General features: G+C 43.2%; 2 protein-coding genes across 5 annotated transcripts in view; both read right to left on the bottom strand.

Moving 5' to 3' along the window:
* Positions 1–356: 356 nt before the first annotated feature.
* On the bottom strand, positions 357–2,576 carry rnf181 (ring finger protein 181). Its single transcript, XM_004072562.4, has 6 exons — positions 2,472–2,576; positions 1,671–1,774; positions 1,455–1,591; positions 807–922; positions 645–719; positions 357–573 (listed from the first exon to the last, which is right to left on the bottom strand). Exons 2-6 carry the CDS (start codon positions 1,754–1,756, stop codon positions 514–516), a joined length of 474 nt encoding a protein of 157 aa, XP_004072610.1. The 5' UTR covers positions 1,757–1,774; positions 2,472–2,576; the 3' UTR covers positions 357–513.
* Positions 2,577–11,375: 8,799 nt separating this feature from the next.
* Positions 11,376–21,423, bottom strand: part of LOC101171750 (paxillin) — a 46,132-nt gene continuing 36,084 nt past the window's right edge. The window contains exons 5-15 of one of the 4 annotated variants that reach the window (XM_020706165.2): positions 20,950–21,133; positions 20,508–20,622; positions 19,947–20,400; positions 19,162–19,784; positions 18,514–18,780; positions 18,005–18,406; positions 17,715–17,876; positions 17,456–17,629; positions 17,302–17,383; positions 12,078–12,226; positions 11,376–12,003 (exon numbers count right to left, since the gene is read on the bottom strand). In XM_020706165.2, the coding sequence (XP_020561824.1) occupies positions 11,737–12,003; positions 12,078–12,226; positions 17,302–17,383; positions 17,456–17,629; positions 17,715–17,876; positions 18,005–18,406; positions 18,514–18,780; positions 19,162–19,784; positions 19,947–20,400; positions 20,508–20,622; positions 20,950–21,133 (2,879 nt within the window). In that variant the 3' untranslated portion in view covers positions 11,376–11,736. Of the gene's footprint in view, positions 12,004–12,077; positions 12,227–17,301; positions 17,384–17,455; positions 17,630–17,714; positions 17,877–18,004; positions 18,407–18,513; positions 18,781–19,161; positions 20,401–20,507; positions 20,623–20,698; positions 20,706–20,949; positions 21,134–21,423 lie in introns of those variants that run through there. The other 3 variants (XM_020706167.2, XM_020706164.2, XM_020706166.2) reach the window with 3 other exon arrangements.

Raw genomic sequence — 21,423 nt, 5'->3', positions numbered from 1 at the left:
CAATGTAAAGTGAGGGGCATAGGATAGAACAAGGGTTAAATGTGTATCATGAGGCACTACAGCCAAATTCTAACCATAAGGGTTGCATTATTTTCAGAAAAGCACATTTGAGCAACATTGACAGGCATGAGAGGGAAACTCCAGCATTTCAATAAGACAGGTGTAGGAAAAAATGACGTTAATCTTTGAGAGTTAAACCTAAATTAACAAAATATAATTTATTGTATTACACAAAATTATTAGTCGCACCTAAAACCCACACATTTTAATATAAAGTACTTTGTAGCACTGACACTTTAGACTGAAGAGCATTTAAAATGTTCAAGATTTTTTGTGTTCTCAAATTATCACACGAAACTGGTCAAATGTGGTTTTTAATAGAGCTGCCAGATGCAGCAGTTATTGTACCAAAATGAATGGCTCACACTAAGAAAGATAAGAGAGTCATGATTTCAACTATGTGCAGCTTGTACATTTCTGAGGGTTTCAGTAGCAGACTGATGTGGGGTGGCTTCATGTGTACATGGCTCCGTGAAGGTGCTCTAGCCGGTGCTCCCTCTGTTTTCTTCTCTCCTTAAAAAAAAAAAAAAGTTTTCACAGCTGACATGTTATATTACACACTGATCTCACATTTCCACACTTGCCTTGTCTTTTTTAAACTCCTCATATTCTGGATTGTCAGTCGGTAGTTCCAGTCGGCAAAGGGGACAGGAGTTTGTCTACAATTAAAACAGACAAAAGTCGTATGCTTTATGAAACTTAAAAAAAACAAAAAAAAAATTCATCAGAATGCTTTCTAACATTACCTTGCCTAACCATGGCAGTATGCAACCTGAGTGGAATAGATGCTTGCAAGGCATTTCTCGAACTGTTTCTTGCTCCTCGAACTCCAGCAAACACACAGGACATTTGACTCCTTTGTCTACATCAACAAAAAGTCATTTTATTTCCTGAAAATAATGCTTGGTAAATAAATAACTGCAAAATTAGTGATTTTTGTTGCGTATTGATAATCATTCAAGTCTATTGAGGTTTATTTTTTCAAAACAAAAGGTTGACCAGAGAGCAAAATTTCACATTTCGGAAATGAAAACATATTTTGTTACCTAAGGTTTCACAAAAACTTAAGTAATTTTTGACTTTTATATGAATATTTTTTTAACCAGTTCAAAGAATTTAAGAATAATAGAAGCGAGTAGTTTCTCCATCTTTCTCTTTATAGAAAACAATTACAGATAAATACAAAACTACATCTTCTCAGCTGAGGAATAGGAATAGGTCGGACATAATTTTGGCTCTGATCTTATTAAAGACACGTGCCTTCCTTATTTAAAGCAGGTAAAATCAAAGTCACTTGTGAAAGGTGTGGTGCATTTAAGGTGAGCCTTAATCTAAACAGAATATCTTTATTATCTTTTTTGTATAGCTGCCCTTGAGCTGGTCTGGTCGGTCACCTGCTTGTTCTGCAGAAATGATTACCACAGTCAGGCTCTGCACAACAGTTTTAGCAGCTGGAGGAGGAAGTCGCTGGTCCCAGTCTGACAAGTCTAGCGACCCGGAGTCAAATAAGTCCAAACCCTGCATCAAAGACCTGCACGCAAACAGATGAAAACTGATGAGTCAGAAGGAGTTTTAACCAAATGTGTGGATTGGAACCGGTCTATTCTCACCTGGCCAACTCAAGCAGAGCGTTCTGCCGGTACTGTTCCTCTGGGTTGGTGGGCTCACAGTTGTGCTCATCAAAGTAAGAAGCCATTCTAGGACCAGAACCTTACTAACAGACAAATTGGACATAACTTACTGATTAATGGTAGTGTCATTCCACCAAACACGTCATGAAATTCAACCAGTAAACAAAGCAAACCCTGTTTTATCTCAAAGCAGCCAAGACAGCATTGAATGGGGTTTGCGTAAAAAACAAAAGCGAAACATACTGTTAGGAAACACGAGAACAGTCAAGGAAAAGCCAGAGGTCATTATCATTTATGAGCAAAACTTCAAATATTGAAGGGAGTTTAACTGAAAATATAGCTAAAGGAAAAAAAGAAGAAAGTGTCGTTGCGTGCGGTCAGCCCTGAACTTTTTTCTTGGCTGCACGGACCAAGAGGAAGGGTTAAAGTTAGGATTACAGATAGTTAGAAACCACAAAATGGTTCCTGGGTGCGACTGTTTCTGCTGCTCACCGCTCCTCCAGGGGATGGATCAAATGTGGAGAACACATTTCACACACCTAGGAATGTGACAGCTAATCGGACTTTAACTTTAGTTTAAAATACGTGCGGCCAACAACAAAATATAGCCTTGTTGCACGCACAAATATATTTGGGAAATGCGTTTTCCCATCACTTTTTATGCTGGTCCCACGTAAATACGTGCGAATAACATCAGCTTATCAAGATAGCAGAACCTTTGTACACATCTTATATATTTTCTTATAAATGTTGATTCAAGAAAAACATTACAGGACTCACCCGAGAACTAAGCAAAAAAATATCATTCTTCCGTCTTTCTCGTTTCCAGGTCATATGGTTCTTCGTCCAATCAAAACAAAAAAAGTCTTCTTTTCTGTTTTTTTCCTAGATATGATGGCAAAAACAATTAGCACTACCGCCACCACGTGGACAGCATTGAAATTAATTAATTTTGAGGAAATGTGTGGTGATCATCTTCCACGGTTTATTTACAATTTAATGTCCGGAATTTTTCCAAGAATTAAACAACTCCAAGCAAGACATTTCAGTCACAATAGCCTCAGATACTAATTTAAAAATCAGCATTTCATGCAAATGTTTAAAGCTCATCTTTTACACATAAGGAAAAGCTTTTGCTGTGCTGGGTCATAAACTGAGGAAGACAATTTGAAGTTCCCTTCCAGATCAATGGACAGACCTAATTTAGAAAACCAATTCGTTCCAATCATTCTGGCGTAAAGGTCTGCAAGAATTTGTTAATATGGTTTAATCATAAGATTCCTGTATGCCCCAAATTCTGCTTACTAGGTGACCTGAATAACATCAACATAGAATCTAACAAGGCTTATATGGTTCTCACCGCTGTATGTATCGCGCACCCTGCCGGACTTGGCAGGGTTTCCTGGGCTGGTGCCTTCTGGGCGCAGGGTAGGCACTGCGGCTGAACGGGAACGGCGGCCAGGTGCCGTGCTGGGCGGCTGGTCGCCGCGGCGGAGGCTGGGGCTGGGGTCGTCTGCCCACGGCCGGTGTTTCGCCCGTGGCCAGTAGTTGGCGCATGGCCTGGCCTCCCGGAGGTCGACGTTGCATTCACAGCAGGGGTAATGGGGCTCCCTTGGGTGTTTTTTTTCTTTTAATATTATTATTATTATTTTCTTTGAATTTATTTCTTTATTTCATTTTATTTCTTTTATTATACTAATTATTTTCTTTGAATTTATTTCTTTATTTCAATTTATTTCTTTTATTATGGCCCGCAGCACTCACAGAGTGCAAGGACCATATTGTAACTGCTACGAGGGTCGAACACTCAAAAAGGTCCAAAACGTCAAAAAAACGCGTCAAAACGCCAAAAAATGGGGTCAAAAGTCGCCCAAAGCACACAATGACACGACAATTGTGTAACGCAACAAAAATACACAAACACACGCACAACACCATCGCACAAACGACAACGTTGTAATCGCAAAATGACGACAAAAACACAAAAAAGCCCTCAAAAGACAGGTTTAAAGCCAAAAATACATGCCCAGCCTATAGTAAAAGACAGGCCGCATTGAAATACATAGGAAATCCTAACCGCAAAAACTTCTATATTGTTTTTGCTTCGTTTTTATTCTTATTCTTTCTTTCTTCCACTTTGACCTCAAATTTGACCCCCGCCACATACCCGAAAACTCACCAAAATTGGCACACATCTGGGATGAATTGAAAATGAATTTTCGGCAAAGAGTACGTCACCCCCCCCACGACGATGACATCACGGCGAGCGTTCCCGTAAAAAAAATGAATGGGCCGAAAATCGCTTATGGGGCCAAAAAAAAATATTTCGAAATACAGTTACGAAACCAAAACACGCGTGTTGGAGATATCCCAAAGAAGTTCTGAAATCATTATGGGATGGCCACACGACCTACGGCTTGGCGGCCATTTTGTGGCGAACTCAGAGAAATGGCGATTTTCGTGTTTTTTCACAATATGCGAAAACGACACTTATGTTCAAGCGATTTTCACAAAATTGCACACACATGCCACAAACACGATTCTAAAACTACCAAAGAAGTTTTGTTGACCTTTGACCTTGGCAAGGGGCGGCCATCTTGAATTTTCATAAAAAAGCACCTTTAGTAACGGATACAAACGAGAACTCGTCCTAGGGATTTTTCTCGATCTTTTTGAAACTTCTCGGGCATCAATGGCAAGCTACTGTGGACAAAATGTTGGAATTAGAAGTTGTAGAATTTGAAACGCGTGCGCGTGGCGAATTCGCAACCGTCGCCATTTTAGCTAGCTCGCACATATTTTATCGGAATAGCCTGAAACGGAAATATGCGATACCCTGGCCCACACTGAACAAAATGATGTCACATACGACAAAATCGATAAAGGAATGTGGCCGTGGTAAACAAAAAACGATCGCAAAAAAAAGTGCTGACTCGGCAAAAAAAAATTTTTTCGGATTTTATTTTTAAGAATCGGCTAACGAAACCCAGATAACTTTGTCGGGTATATCCAAAGAAAGTTTTGAAATCATTACGTGGTGGCGACATGACCTACGGTTTGGCGGCCATTTTGTGCCAAAATCTGCCATTTTGAGTTTTTCGCGTTTTTACACAATATGGAAAAATGAACTTTTTTTCGAGCGATTTTCACGAAATTTGACTTGAATGTCCTTAGCGTAAGTCTACAATCACCTCTGGGGTTTCGTCGACCTTTGACCTCGGGAAAAGGCGGCCATCTTGAATTTTCTATAAAAAACACCTTTACCACCGGATTCAAACGTAAACTTGTCGTTGGAATTTTCATCCATTGTCTCGAAACTTTTTGAGCATCAATGGCAAGCTACTGTGGAAAAAATGTTGGAATTAGAAGTTGTAGATTTTAAACGGCGTGCGCGTGGCGAGCTAGCAAAGTGGCGCACTGTTATAACTCCTATGTTTTTCAAAGGACTACTGTGAAATTTGAATGCATGCAATAATGCCTGAAACTGCATACATTGAAAAACACTGGATATGGACATATAAGGAATGTGGGCGTGGTTAGCATAAAACCACTGTTGCTAAGGACGACAAAAAGTTTACTTTTACCGATTTGTCCGAAACTGACGTCAATCTGTTCGTCCTCCCGAGGGGACGAAAACATAAAATAGTTGCTATGGAGATAAAATCAACAGAAAAGCCGCCATTTTGAAAAAAAGTTTTTTTTTTTACTAACTTATGACACATAGCTCTCACCAATGGAGGAATGTGTTTTTCTGAGTCAGTTGATGATGCTGCTCGCTATGCTAGCACCTTTAGCCAGATTAGCATAGCTAGCATAGTTAGCATAATTAGCATTTTAGGTAATTTGTTTTTCTGAGTCAGTTGATGATGCTGATCGCTATGCTAGCACTTTTAGCCACATTAGCATAGCTACCATAGTTAGCATAATTAGCATTTTAGGTAATGTGTTTTTCTGAGTCAGCTGATGATGCTGATCGCTATGCTAGCACTTTAAGCCACATTAGCATAGCTAGCATAATTAGCATAATTAGCATTTTAGGTAATGTGGTTTTCTGAGTCAGTTGATGATGCTGATCGCTATGCTAGCACTTTTAGCCACATTAGCATAGTTAGCATAATTAGCAAAATCAGCCTTTACTAGCTTTTAATTTGTGGGCGGTGAGGGCGGCGGTGGTGCGTAGAGTTGGGCGTAGAAGGCGTGTTGCGTCTGCGGGCCATACAACGCCGCTTGCGGCTTTAATTATTATTACTATTAGTAGTATTTATTATTATTATTAGTTCCTTATTTATTATCATTATTAATCTATTTTGGGTTCTCCATTTATTTTTTTAGGGGGGGCGCCCTGGGGAGGGGTGCTAGTCAGGGCATGAATGGTGGGGCTGGACCTCCTGCCCCTCCGTTTTGGCACCGGGCCCCTTCCTTGCTGACTGTCTATCAGCGCTGGCGAGGCTCTGGCCTCTATCTGCGGCTGCCTGGCCGCCCTGGGAGGAGGGGCGCCTACCCCGGCCGGCTGGGGCGCCGGTCGCTCGGGGGTGCTTTCTTCCCCCGGTTGTGCCCATCTGCATGCTCCTCCCCGCTCCCACCCAATAAATGTTGCACACAGGCACATATGGCTCCGGGAACTGGATGGGGGGGTTATGCTGGCAGGGCTCACTGGGGGCATCTTTCTCTGGGTCGCGTCGGCGCCCGCCCTCCATCCACTTTTACCTACATATTAGACACCCTGATTCATCTAGCGCCTTGTGGGGATGGTCTGGTGGAGGGAGGCACGGTGAAACATCCATGCTCATATTTCACTGGTCCTCCCCACAATTTTAACTTACACTTAAGACACACATACTGCATGTTAGCAGCACACACACAGCAAATACATACCACACACAGAGGGACCCCGGAGTGGGGGGGGCTCTGCTGCTTGGCAGCAGTGGGGCCTGCCACAGTGGAGACCTCCTATTTTACCTGCAGCACAGACACAACACACCCACACCACCATACATCAGTGGGGTCGGGGAGGGGCGGCCGGTCTTCTCCCGCCTGGTCCTCTCAGGGCGGCCGGGCTTGTGGGTATCCTGTCGGGTGCGGTGGTGGTCTGGCGTGAGGCGCTGGGGGGGTCGATCGGCCGGAGGGTGTTACTGCGTGGCGACGGGGGGTGGGGGGCAACCAGAACATTGTGAGTATGTGTGCGAGAGTGCATGGGTGGGACGGACCTGGGGGCTGGCTCACTGGGATCCTCTGAGGCTCTCCCTACCAATTACAGAGTAGGGAGGGCAGTGGAGGGGTTTGGGAGGAGCGGTCAGATAATATGGCAGGTGAGGAGGGTTGTAGAGGGTAGGGTTATGGGGGTGGGGGGGGTGGAGCTGTGGGTGCGCGGCGATCTCTGGGTTGCTCGGGTCGGGTGCTGGCTTGCAGAGACGGGGTGCCGGTTGGGTGGTGGGCGGCTCATGGGTTCTCGGGGCCCTGGCCTCGTCCTTGGTCCTTGTCTCAGGTCTGGTGCCCGGTGGCCCCCATGGCTGCTGCCTGGTACGGCTAAGCGCTCCTGTCCTGTGGCCTGGGGGCCCGGACGCCGGTTTCGCCTATGCCTCTGGGCGCCGGGGGGGGGGGGGGGGGGTGTTCTCTGTGCCTGACTGGGGGGGTGGGCGGTCCCCTCCTCCCCCGCTCCCAGGCTGCTTGGGTCCTAATGCCAGGGGCGCTCCTGGCCTGTGAATCTGTCCTCCCCTCTCCTGGTCTGGCTGGCGAGGATCTGGTTCCCCTTATGAACACATGGTTCACTTTGGAAGCATGCATGTATCTCCACCCCCACGTGCACGTGCACACTGCTCCCTGTCTGCTTCATCCCTCCTCCTAACCCAAAGTGCATTGATGGACAGACATTTTCCCTCATCTTCGTGTTAGAATTTCACCTTTGATGTAATATTTGTCTTTCCAGCAGATCTGGTATAATTGTTACAGCTTAAAATAATAACTTATTCAAATCAGTACTTGTATCCCCCACTTTCTCACCTCTCTTTCCTTTACTCTCTTCCACCCCCACCCCCCCTCTTACATTCTTCCCCTTCCCTCCCCACAGACACTTAATGTAACAAATGAATAAAAAATAATACAACAAAAAGGGGTTTATACAAACCTATACTCTGGTTTCTCGAAGCTCTATAACCTGTTTTTGTGATAGTAAAACCTGTCCAACACAAATGGCCTTCAGCTCTAATCTGTTTGCTCAGCTGTTTGACAGAACAAGTTAGAAAAAATAAGAAAACCAATTGATATAAGAAAAATCCTGTTGCAACTTATTGTTTGCGAAACATTCATGTGCAGAATAAAACTATGACTGTAGAAATTCACTTTTAATATTTGACATTTAAAGTGACAAAGTAACAAAAAAAGTGAATATTGCATTGGTTAAAACTGTTACACTCATTTAAAGGGGCTGGTTACATGACAAATAGAAGGAAAACAATTTTGTCACTACAGTTACCTGAATAAAAATAAAAGGTACATTTTTTATTTTATAACTGTAGAGATAAAGCCAGTTGAGATGTTGGAGTAAATCACAATAGTCATCTGGCAAACCACACAGGTCTTTTTCAGTGGCCTTCACATTATAAAGCACTCTAACAGCACAACAGGACAAAGACTATTAACCTGCCTCCAGGAAGTTTCTGGATTTGCCAGTGTTATTTGACATAGGACTGAGAAACAATTCCAAGATCAATACATGCTTCAACACAGAAGTGGTAATCCGCAGTTGCAAATCTACAAGAATGGTGTAGCTGCATTGATTAAAAAAAAAAAAAAAAGAAGAGTAAGAATCTGTTAATCTGAATTGTGATCTACAATCAGGACCATAAATATTTGGACAGAGACACATTTTTTCTAATTTAGTTTCTGTACATTACCACAGTGAATTTTAAATAAAACAACTCAGATGCCATTGAAGTGCAGACTTTCAGCTTTTCTTCCATGTGTTGAACAAAAAGATTGCATAAAAATGTGGAAAAACTAAAGCATTTTTTAAACACAATCCCTTCATTTCATGGCCTCGTAAGTAATTGGACAATTGTCTTCCATGCTATTGCATGGGCAGCTGTGGGCAATTCCCTTGTTATGTCATTATGAGTGAAACAGATAAAAGGCCTGGAGTTGATTAGAGGACTCGTGCTTGCATTTTGAAGATTTTGTTGTGAACGGAAAACATGCGGTCAAAGGAGCTCTCCATGCAGGTGAAAGGAACCATCATTAAGCTGAGAAAACAGGGAAAAAAAGAAGAAATTGCTGCAGTATTAGGAGTGGCAAAATCAACAGTGTGGTACATCCTGAGAAAGAAAGCACTGGTGAATTCAAAAAGACCTGGACGTCCACAGAAGACAACAGTGGTGATTGCAGAATCATTTCCATGGTAAAGAGGAACCCGTTCATAACAGCCATCCAAGTGAACAACACTCTCCAGGAGGTAGGCGTATCAATATCCAAGTCTACCATAAAAAGAAGACTGCATGAAAGTAGATACAGAGGGTACACTGCAAGATGCAAACCACTCATAAGCCTCAAGAATAGGAAGGCTAGATTGGACTTTGCCAAAAAGCCTCTAAAAAAGCCAGCACAGTTCTGGAAAAACATTCTTTGGACAGATGAAACCAAAATCAACCTCTACCAGAATGATGGCAGGAGAAAAGCATGGAGAAGGCGTGGAGAAGCTCATGATCCAAAGCACACTACATCATCAGTAAAACACTGAAAGCAGTGTGATGGCCTGGGCGTGCATGGGTGCTAGTGGCACTGGGATACTAGCGTTTATTGATGTGACACAGGACAGATGCAGCCGAATGAATTCTGAGCTGTTCAGAGACATACTGTCTGCGCAGATCGAGGTGAATGCAGCCAAACTGATTGGGCAGCGTTTCATAATACAGATGGACAACGACCGAAAACATACAGCCAAAGCAACTCAGGAGTTTATTAAAGCAAAGAAATGGGAATATTCTTGAATGGTCAAGTCAGTCACCTGATCTTAACCCATTTGAGCATGCATTTCACTTGTTGAAGCCTAAACTTTAGACAGACAGGCCCACAAACAAACAGCAACTGAAAGCCACTGCAGTAAAGGCCTGGCAGAGCATCCAGGAGGAGAAAACCCAGCATCTGGTGATGTCCAGGAGTTCAAGACTTCAGGCTGTCATTGCCAACAAAGCGTTTTCAACCAGATATTAGTAATGACCATTTTGTTTTCAGTTATTTCATTTGTCCAATTACTTACGAGCCCATGAAATGAAGGGATTGTGTTTAAAAAATGCTTTAGTTTTTCACATTAATGCAATTGTTTTGTTCAACCCATGGAATAAAAGCTGAAAGTCTGCACTTCAATGGCATCTGAGTTGTTTTATTTAAAATTCACTGTGGTAATGTGAAGAAAATAAATTAGAAAAAATGTGTGTCTGTCCAAATATTTATGTTTTAGACTGTATATTTCTCCTCCCAGTGTCTGAATGCATCCCCCCTTAACTAGTATGGATATTTTATTGGTTTTCATTGAAAAAGGAATGATTTAGCATCACACAAAGTGAAAGAGCAGTTTGTGGATGACTAAGAACAGATTTTCCTTCAAACTTCACCACAAACACCATGCACATTAACTTCTACCTTCAAAAAAAGTGTTTAACGGATTTTGGAAAGAGTAAAACTGACTAACTCACAAAAGTTTACTTAAAAAATATCGTCAAAAACTGCTAAAAATAACACTCAACCAGTGAGCAACACCATCAAGCCCTCACAGTGTTTGCTTGATGGTGTTTTATTCAGTGTTATTAATTCAACATCTGAAAAGACACAAAATTAGGTTTAGCCAAAAGCTACATACACAAAACTGTTTTCCTCCTGTCTATTAATATTTAAAGAATCCTGTCAAATATAAAAGTATCTGCACACTGAAAATGCAGCTACATAAAGGGTATACCGCAGTGTAATGTTTTTCCCCAAAATTTAGAAATACCTTTTAATAATCGAGACACAATAGCCACGTTTACATGGGCAAAAGTAATCGGAAAGAACACCTGATCGGAAAGAAAATGCGTCATGTAAACGCGCCATTCGGAATACTCTGCCCCGGTCAGACTCGTTCGGATCAAAATTTATTTCCGATCGAGATAGGTGGGTTATACCGATCGTTTATCCGATCGTGGAGCATGTAAACGGTCATTCCGATCGTGTGTCACTACTGCTCTGGTTTACGTCATGCATAGACGGTGTTTCGCTGAGAGAAAGCTTTGGAGCTCAAACAGGACCGACCAGCTGCTCTGCGGACGCCTCGTGAAAAGCGCCCCTCTGCTCTCCCCTCTCTTTCACCCCTCACGAGGGAGATGCGGGGAAGGAGCGCTTCGTGCCCCCCAACGCTCACTCGGTCCACTGGCACCCGAGTGAGCAGAACAGCTGGATCAATAACTTCGTGTCTGATGGGAGGAGGATGCTTTGTTACGTGTGCGTTTTTTTTTGTTTTGTTATGTGTGGGAGAATTCAGACTGCGAGCCGTCCCGCCGCTCTGGGTTAGCGGCTGCAGGACTCAAGAGGAACTGCCAGCACACACAGCGGCTTTGGGGAAGCAGAAATAAATATCGCTCAGTCCTTAGAAACTGTTCAAACAATCACGTGGATTTGTGTTTCCAGTTGTGTCCCGACAAAATAAAGACTGATGTTATTCCCACACATTTACGTGCATGTTCATGACATCAATAAAAGCACGTTTGGAAGATCGTCTCTTATATTACCGAGCTGCTGCATAAAATAAATGTCTGTGGCAGCTGTTTGATTAGAACGGGACTTATTTCCTCATCCGGGAGTTTTTAACACTACTGCGCATGCCCAAATCATTCATTCCGACCGAAAGTGTGAGCCATGGGAACCTTTGTTCTAATCGGAAAAAGGTTTTCTGATCCCTTGTGCACGGGTGAATTTTAACCCGACCATTGATCCGATCAAGATATTCTGCCCATGTAACCGCGGCTACTGATTGGAACATATATGTCATCTCATATGTCGCACCAAGCTAATAAGATCCCTAACTGAAAAGTTTGACGAAGCAGCTGTGACAGTAGGGTTTGTCGTTCTGCTCTTTGAAGGTGCCTTTGTTGAGCTGTTTCAAACAAAAGGCACAAACAAAGTGCTCTGGGTGGAACTTCTTGGACATGGCTGTGATGCAGCGTCCTGTGATGGGCTTCTGACAGCCAGAGCAGAGGGAGCCACGCCGCTCGTGGTAGTGCACTTCACAGTAGGGCTGGCCGTCGTGCTCAAAGAAACTTCCATTCACAAATGGGGTGAAGCACTCCTGCAGACACAAACACACAAACTCAGGCTCCATTTGTCTTGTTAGGAATAACCTGAGGATGCTACGTTACTTACCCTGCAAACAAAACACTCCGGATGCCAAAGGCAGTTCAGCGCTGAGATGTAATTTTCCAGAATGGCTCTGGCACAGCCGCCACATTTTGGTGCGAACATGTCAAAGTAATCATTCCTGCAATAAGCTTTTCCATCCTTTTCATGAAAACCTTCAAAGGTAAAACAATTATTTTTAATTAGTTCGTAACAAGGATGCTCAGACCTCCTTACCTCCAGATACCTCTACTAGCTATTTGGGAAAGATATGGAGAATGAAGGAGTAGATGCGTGGAGTGTTTTGGTAATCCAAAACACTCATGGAAATAACACGGAACCTGGTTGAAAACCGGCTTTAATTTTGATTAAAAAATTATATCTATATATCTATATCTATATATAGATATATATATTTACTTATTTTGGACTTTTTATTTCAAAACTGTGGCTTTTGCTTTTCTATTTTAAAAGTGGTCTTTTAAATATTCTTTATTATTTTGAATTATTTTTACTTTAAGGCAAAATTTAAAAAAACTTTTGTTTTCTAGGAAATAGTTTCTGCAGAGCAGCAGGAGTTCATTAGAAATTCGCCTGAGTTGTGAGCTGGACCATTGGCGTGGAGTAAGCCTTCCCCCACTTCCTTTCTCCACTATTGAGAGCTCTCTATTTACACTCTCTCCCTTACAGCCCCTCTCAATCCCAACCTAACATTACTGGTGCAACAGAAATGACAAGCAATGTTGGAGCTACGTAATCGTACAGTTTTGAGACAAATGCCAGCTCGGACGAGAAAATCCAAGACATACATGGATCTGGTCGTCTACAAGTGGACATATTAGAATGGAGTGGAGCAAGGAGCTTATAGCCTGCCCAGCATATTTTCTACATCAGAAATACACTCTTTTCCCAGCTGCATTTTTTCCGTCTGCTCCTGATTCACAACAATTTGAATAAACAATATTTAGAAATGTTAAGCTTAATTGTCTGTGTTCCAAATTCTATTTAAGTGTCTGTCAATAAGATAAAGCTATTTTCAAAGCATCGGATGCAGTGGTGTAAAGAACCCCGCCACTAGAGTCTAGAGCAGGGTTCACAAACACAGTGCCCGCGGGCACCAGGTTGCCCCCTAAAATTCACTGTGGTAATGTACAGAAACAAAATTAGAAAGAATGTGTCTCTGTCCAAATATTTTTGGTCCTGTCTGTAAATACATCTCTTTATGTTGAGCAATAAAATATTTTTTGCATTTTAACAAATGATTTACAAAGTAGCAGAAATGTTTGTTCAGCCGCGTGTGCACTTAAAAACATAGCTCACTTTAAAGCTAACCAAGATTTCCCAAAATTTCTGCATTACCACTGCATAATTCATCAGCAGGTGTTATGTGTAAAAGAGATCGGGTTTTGGCATGTGATGACTCCCGGTGTGAAAATCATAAACAACATTTTCTCTGTGGATTTACACAGAAAAAAGTGCTGCACTTTCCCTCTGTGCCGTCAGTGCTGAAAGACATTGCTTCTGCATCTGAGACATTTGACAAAGTGGCAGAAAAGTACTGTGAAGTCATAAACAGACATGGGCTAAAACTACCAAAAAAAAAATATACCAGGTGTTGTCAGTGCAGGGCTCCAGACTAACTTTTTTCACTAGGAGCACAGTGGCCCCTAACTGAAAATTTTAGGGGCGCAACCAGAAAATTTAGGGGCGCATACCGTAAATCAACATGCTAACCAAATCTACTAATTTCCACTGTATTACTAATAAATACTTTAATAATAGATGCAGAAATTACAATGTGCTGTTTCAAATTCAGTGTCACATTTTAATCTCCACTTTTGAAAATGCAACAACAGGGAAACTGACAGCACCATCGCTGTCATGACAGTACAAATGAGTAAAGAAAACGGATGGAAATTTATCTTTGTGACACCAAATAGGTGCAGCCAAGATGCACAATAAGCGTGTTTGAGATCACCCAGGTGAACTCAACGCTGCGCAGATCACCTGGTGTGAGCCATATATTTTTGTTTTTGCTCCAACATCAACTGTCAATCATCGTTGGTCTCCCCAACGATCCAGGCGAGGTGCCGGTTCATCTCAAACACGTCTATCGTTGCATTTTCCCCACGTATTTTCAGTGAGTCTAAAACTAATGTTGTTTTTGCCCGCACGTGTTTAAAGTTCAAGCCCCGTTAGCTGTCACGCATGTAGGTGTGGGACATTTATTCTCCTCAGCTGACCCGACTCCCGCGGGACGGGAGCGGTGTGCTGCCGTAACGGCCGTGCATAACTGTTTGATGCGCCGCCGTAACCGTAACCAAAACACTAAACCTTCCTCCGGGTCTGTGAGACCCAGAGAAAAGTTCAGCACGGACTGCATGTATTCAGAAAATTACGAGCGAATAGATACGTTCTAGAAAGGAAAGTAAGGAACTCCTTAGTGTGGTCCGGGGAGGGAGGGGGCTGTCAGGTGTCCTGCTTTCAAGCCCTGTCATTGTCCCGCCCCCAAGAGTAATTTACACCAATGTGATTGATTGGTCATCTCCGTGCACGACAATGAAAAAGTGTCATTCATTAAAACTGGCGGGCTGCAGTTACATTAAATTTTCATATTAAGTCGGGGGCCGCAAAATATCATCTTGGGGGCCGCAAATAGCCCGCGGGCCACGAATTTGAGACCCCTGCTTTACATTAGCCGCAGGTCGGAAGAATGAATCAATGGTTCGCTTGCTCATAGCTCAGACGCACATATCAGGTTGTGACTATATTTGTCTCCGTTTCCTTCCCACAGATGTTTACGCGCGCGCGAATATCTCTAGGCCCCGCCCCTCCACATATTTTAGCCACTTACAGTGACTTACTCTTCTCACACGCAGTGGCCGCCTCACAGACAGGTATCACGCGAGAGTGTGTGCTCGCGTTTCATGAGTATGTGCGCGAGTGTGTGTCTGCCTGCGTGTGTGTGCGCTCGCGTCTCAGATTATTTCATTGATCATTGACGTGCCCCTTCCACGTTTAATGTATAAAAAATATTGAGGGTGGGGGAGGCAAATTTACTGGTCGCACATGTGCGACTGGATGTAAAATTCAGTCGCACACTCTCAAATTTTGGTTGCAAAATGCGAGCAATTGGTCGCAGTCTGGAGCCCTGCAGTGGAAACATGGCAATGGCAAAGTTGAATTAAAATATTGAAGAAATGCCATGTAGCGGTTATAATTTTGGTAAAGACACTGCAAATTTGGTCATCAGTTCAAAATGTGACAAGATTTAAAAATATGTAAGTGAATTTTTCTTTAACATTACATAATTGATAAATTATGCAACAAAGGGAAAATGGGAAAAAAAATTCTATGAAATGTAGGGATGTAAGGGATCATCTGAATATTGGTATGTTTCCCGCCTTGTTGTCATTATTGACAATTACTGTGAGAAATCATTAAAGTGATGAATCTTTTCACATATATGAGTATCATTAATCTTTATTAATTAATAACTAAAGGTAAACTGAGGAAAATTTGTTATTTAAGGAGAGCCTATCAAACTGGTAGACCTACGAATACCTATAAAGTAGCTCTCAGTAGCCGCGTTTACATGGGCAAAAGTAATCGGAATGAACGCCTGATCAGAAAGAAAATGCGTCATGTAAACGCGCCATTCGGAATAGTCGGAATAGATCCATCTAAAACTTATTTAGTGACATCACCAGATTTCTAATGGGATTTATTTTGAAATTCCACATCAGATTCATCTAAAACCTATTTTGTGACATCACCAGGTGGGATACTATCAGTGAGAAGTGAAATGACTCTGTGGAAACTAGCAGTTTTCATTTTACAGCTCTATCAACATGACAATAACGCTGTAATAACAGATTTCAATTGGGTTTTATTTTGAAATTCCACATCAGATCCGTCTGAAACTTATTTTGGGACATCACCAGGTGGGATACTATCAGTGAGAAGTGAAATGACTCTGTGGAAACTAGCAGTTTTCATTTTACAGCTCTGTCAACATATGGCAATAACGCATTTATAAATGATTTCAATTGGGTTTTATTTTGAAATTCCACATCAGATCGCTCTGAAACTTATTTTAGGAAATCACCAGGTGGGATAGTATGAGTGAGAAGTGAAATGACTCTGTGGAAACTAGCAGTTTTCATTTTACAGCTCTGTCAACATATGACAATAACGCTGTAATAACAGATTTCAATTGGGTTTTATTTTGAAATTCCACATCAGATCCATCTGAAACATATTTTGAGACATCACCAGGTGGGATACTATCAGTGAGAAGTGAAATGACTCTGTGGAAACTAGGAGTTTTCATTTTACAGGTCTGTCAACATATGACAATAACGCTGTAATAACAGATTTCAATTGCTTTTTATTTTGAAATTCCACATCAGATCCATCTGAAACATATTTTGTGACATCACCAGGTGGGATACTATCAGTGAGAAGTGAAATGACTCTGTGGAAACTAGCAGTTTTCATTTTACAGCTTTGACAACATGCGAGTGTGAAAGTGTGAGCCATGGGAACGTTTGTTCTAATCGGAAAAAGGTTTTCTGCGCCCATGTGCACGGGTGAATTTTAACCCGACCATTGATCCGATCAAGATATTTTCAAAAAGGTTGGTGACCCCTGATCTTCATGCATGACAATGCCCATCTCATGCTGCCAAGAATACCTTTGTATCATCAATTAAAGAAGATAAGCTGATGGTGTAGTCCCCCATCCCCCCTGACCTCAACCCTACTGAGAACCTTTGGAGCATCCTCAAGCAAAATGGAACTTGACCGATTAAGATGTTTTTGATTGGAATAGCTTTTGATTTCAGTAAATTTGACCTCTTAATGCAGTAAATTCAACAAATGACCATTTTCAATTCTTTAGAATTTATAAAATTTTGTGGAACTCTGTTGTGCATAATAATGTGGAACAGTGCATTTTAAGGGTTTTAATTTTGATAAAAATACTGTTATCTTTAGGTTGTTTGTTCAATAAAATTTAATATATACTCAATGGTAAGTGACATAAAAAATTATGCTGACTGTCTTTTACACTGAGTATTTAGAAAAATCATGGAAAAATATAATTTGCATAGTAATTTCGAACACGCCACACGTCCTCCATACTCCATACAAACGCCACAAGAACATGTTGGAAAAAAAAAAAAAAATTTCAGCAGAGTGGGGTTTAAAGAAGGGAATTTTCCAAAATGAGCTTGGCAATAACTAAATACCTTCTGGGCCAAAGAAGGATCCACACTGGGCACAGAAGAAATGTTCAGGATGCCATGTCCGGTCCAGTGCGGTAACCACTTTCTAAATGGACATAACAACATTTGATATGTGCCTCCGTCACCATGGCAACGCTCGTCCGTGTGCAAAACTTACATCCAGTATGGGCCCATTGCAGTAGTAGCACCGTGGAGAGAACAGATTATGGTAATCTTTCTCGCAGTACGGCTGTCCTTCTCGCTCAAAAAAGTTTCTGGAGCCTATTTCCTCCTGACAGTGCGTGCACACGAAATGTTCAGGGTGCCATGTGCGGCCCATGGCAGTCACCACCTGACCAGTTGGGAGAGTCGATTTTGAATAGGTTAACAGCCACCATGGTCATTAAATGCATCACAAACTCACACCTCTGACTCACCTGTCCCACAATAGGCTTGCAGCAGGCACCACAGACTCCTTTAGCAACCGTTTGAACTCCGAGTTTGTGGAGGTCAGACTGCAGGCTGCCCAGCATGTTGTCCAGCTTGTTGACCTGCGTTGGAGGCCCGCCAGAAGCACCACCTTTCCATTGTGCCATAATCTGAAATGTTTGAAAAATACTCATGGTGGGACTTTGAGCCACAGAAAAGCGAAGGAGATCAATAATGTGTTGTAAAATTCAGGGAACATCTTAAAGTGAGGAAACCACAGATGGCAAGAGACTCGTGCCTGCATCAGAGGGAAGATTGGATCATACTCTGTTTGGCAGCCTACAGACACCAGGACTTTGGGGGCAGCTGGTTGCACTGGCTTCACTGCAGGTGGTCTGGCTGGGGTGTTGAGAACAGGAAGGGGCTGCGGCTTTGGACTCTGATGGTCCTTAATTGGGGCTTGCGGAGGTGGGGTTGTTTTAATCTGTGGAGGTGCAACAAAAACTAGCTGCTGAACGTGGGTGGTTTGTGGGGGGGTGCAGGCAGGTAGAGGAGGTGGTGGTGGTATCGGGACAGGAGAGTGCGAAACTGGGACTTGTGCTTTAGATTCTTCTACAACGGGGGCTCGACAGGAGGTAGGAGGAAACAGAGGAGGGAGTACCCTCCTGGCAGGGAGAGGTGACTCCGAGGGAAAAACAATCTAATGAAAAGTAAAGACAGAAAGGAGGAAACAGATGGGAAAATGTGAAGAAAGCAAGAGGAAGTAAATGGAAATGTTTTTTTTTTCTTTCAAAATTGACAGCAAACCTTGTCCACATCAGTGGAAACCCCCTCAAGACGGAAACGCTGAGGTTTGGAGGAGACGACGACGCCCTCAGTCAGCCAGTCGTCAGACTGTTTGCGCCGCCGCTCTGAGCGAGCGATCCCCAGCTTCCCCTGCAGCTCCTCTATTAGGCGGTCCTGGGAGCTGTTTTTGTTGACAATGATGGGTCCCATCTTCCTGCGTATTTGGCCATCCCGGTACATGGGGTGAAAGTTGTCCGTCTCCTTAGTACGCCTGATCACTGATTTGATCTACATGGGCACAGCGAGCACCTTATTCGTCCATCCACAGTGATCAGAAATCAGAGTGAGCAGCATGCTAGGAAGGTCTTGACACACTTCATGTCATTCTTACATGCTTGGGTCAGAGGTAATGATCATTTAAGATGCCACTTTTCAGGGTCTCTCCTCATGCTGCACTATCACACAAAGATTAGTGCAGCAAAGCAGTACGTTAACTGTGTGCAACATCTAAAAACTTAAAGAAAAGTCTCATCTAACTAAACGACAATCATGCTTGCCTGTTATTGATTGATTTTATTCCCTTTTCCTACTTCTTACTAGCTGGGAGCTTAGTGGAGCACAACAGAAGAAACATGTGTTCAGGCAAGAGCTGCAGCAAAGCATGCATACATGTCCTGATGCAGACACTCTGTCAATAGTAGGAGTCTGAAGCAGGGGGAGGTCCAGAGCAACATCAGGGCTCCCCGGGCATGAGGAGGGGGTCATGGAATCATCCATCCAGCTGGCCTCTGTCAGCGGCGTCATGCTGCCATCTGTGTACAGCCTCTCTGTGTAAGGAGTCATGGTGCCATCCAGTCCGTCACGCAGGGACATTGACAGCTCCTCGTCAGCCCAATCCAGACCTCCGTTCCCCTCAGTGCCCCCGTCTTGTGAGTAGTCCGTGAGAGTGTTGGTTGCTGCAGTGAAAGTGTTCGGCTGCACACTGCTTCTGTCCATCGGTAGGATGAGCTCCTCCTGCGCTTCTCTGTGGAGATGACATGCGTCTATGCTCAGGTGCGCCTCCTGTCCTGTGTGATTGGGACTGAAGCTCATTTCCAGCAGCTTGTCCAGTGCCTCATCCAGGGAGGGTTCCACTATGGGGGGCTGCTGCACAGTGAGAGGAGTGTCACACTGGGCTACTGATGACAGCTGTCTGCTGGTAAAAGTGAACTTAGGAGGTGAGGGCACCAATACTGAGGAGACTGGAGATGGTGATGATATTTTGGACAGGCTGTATGCAGACGGTTGGGACACTGCAACAGGGTGGGGTAACAAGTCCGGAGGAGTAAGCCTTTTTGAAGGAAGTGAGTTATAGAAATTTAAATTATTTTTAAAGCAGCAAGCATACTCTTTGCTTAGAAGCTCCGCAGCACAAGACACTTTACCAACAGCAACTGAAGGCGAGATCCGCTCACCAGACAGGCTGGAAGACTTGGAAGCCTTCTGGTCCACGACAGTTTCAACAGGAAAGGCAAAGAGGTTGGCAATATTGGAAAGGCTCGAGCCGTTTGACAACAAACTGGAGTTGGAGGGAGCAGACTGAGAGAGGACTAGCAAGGTCTTGGTTTGAGAAACCAGCATGGTGGCAGAACCTTCCATCTCAGAGTCCAGGTCTACGTCGCTTGCTGCAGACAGTGAGGATGCAGGACTGTGAGCAGGACACTGGCCTGGACGAGGCACCAACCTGCCACCACTGCTTTCATCCTCGTCTATGTGCAGCTCTACACCAGCAGACAATGACAATAGAGTAGAGGCAGGTGGGTGGGATAGACTAAGGGAAGAGAAAGGCACAAGGGTGACAGCGGAGGAAAATGAAGGAAAGCTGGAGGGTGCCTTTCCTGGGTCTTGCAAAGCCCCCCAAGAATTAGGCTAGAGAACAGAAAGCAGAAATAGGATGAAGACAAAGAGGAACGAAATCATCAGAACTATCAGAGGAGGGTCAGCGTTTACAGTTTTTCACTCTTGTAGCTTTTTACCTTGAAGTCAGACAAAGAGGCCATCAGTTCATCCAGTTCCCTTGTGGCACAGGAAGCGGAAATTCTGGTTTGTTGTTGCGAGGGCGTATCCAAATCACTGTGGCGAGCAGGAGGGCTGTACATGAAGAGTTGAGGTCAGCTGAGATTTTAATCCCCATCAAGACAAGACTGTCAGAATAAGACTTTATTACCTCATATCTGTAAAAATATGCAAACAAGATTAAAGAATGCAGCTGTGTCTGCGCACACATGCAAACATTTTCTAATCCTCTAAATCTTGTTTTATTCTTTCAACACTTCCTCACACAAACAGACACATTTTGCAAAAGCTCTTTTAGGACAGAAAGCACCAGATGGTCTGATGTGAGTTCTGCTGCTTATGGGTTCATTACTGTAGCAGACACATTCAAGACTCAACGCGAGTCAAAGAAAGGAACAGCACCTTGGTGAAGGCACTGGTCCTTCAAGCTCGTCCAGCAGGCTCTTCACCGTGGGTCGGGATTCCTCCAACTTTGCACCGTTTCTTATTGATTTCTCCTGAGATGGGGGACTTAGAAGGATCTCAGGGGTGCCCCCATTTTCAAAGTGGATGATGCTGCAGGATGGTAAAGGTGGAGCTGCCTCTTCTGCAAAGTGAAACACAAGTAATGACACTTTCCACAAACACAAATACTTGACAGTAGTTGTCCTTTATCTGTCCTTTATCTAGCCCTCGTTCCTTTTTGATATTTTATTCCTTTAAGTCAGAAATGTATCAAGCACATCAGGACATACAGTACAGGAGAATAAACAAGCATTCAGCAGTTACTGCTGAGCTCCTAAGGTCCCCCTGCTTTAGCCACCACATATCCAGGCCTGTCTAATGTTTTCCAGAGACCATTCTGGATGATCCATAGGATTTGGACAATCTTGTGGT

This window comes from Oryzias latipes, chromosome 9 (genome assembly GCF_002234675.1).
Source record: "Oryzias latipes chromosome 9, ASM223467v1".
Lineage (NCBI taxonomy): Eukaryota > Metazoa > Chordata > Actinopteri > Beloniformes > Adrianichthyidae > Oryzias > Oryzias latipes.
This window is presented reverse-complemented; position numbering and strand designations above follow the sequence as displayed.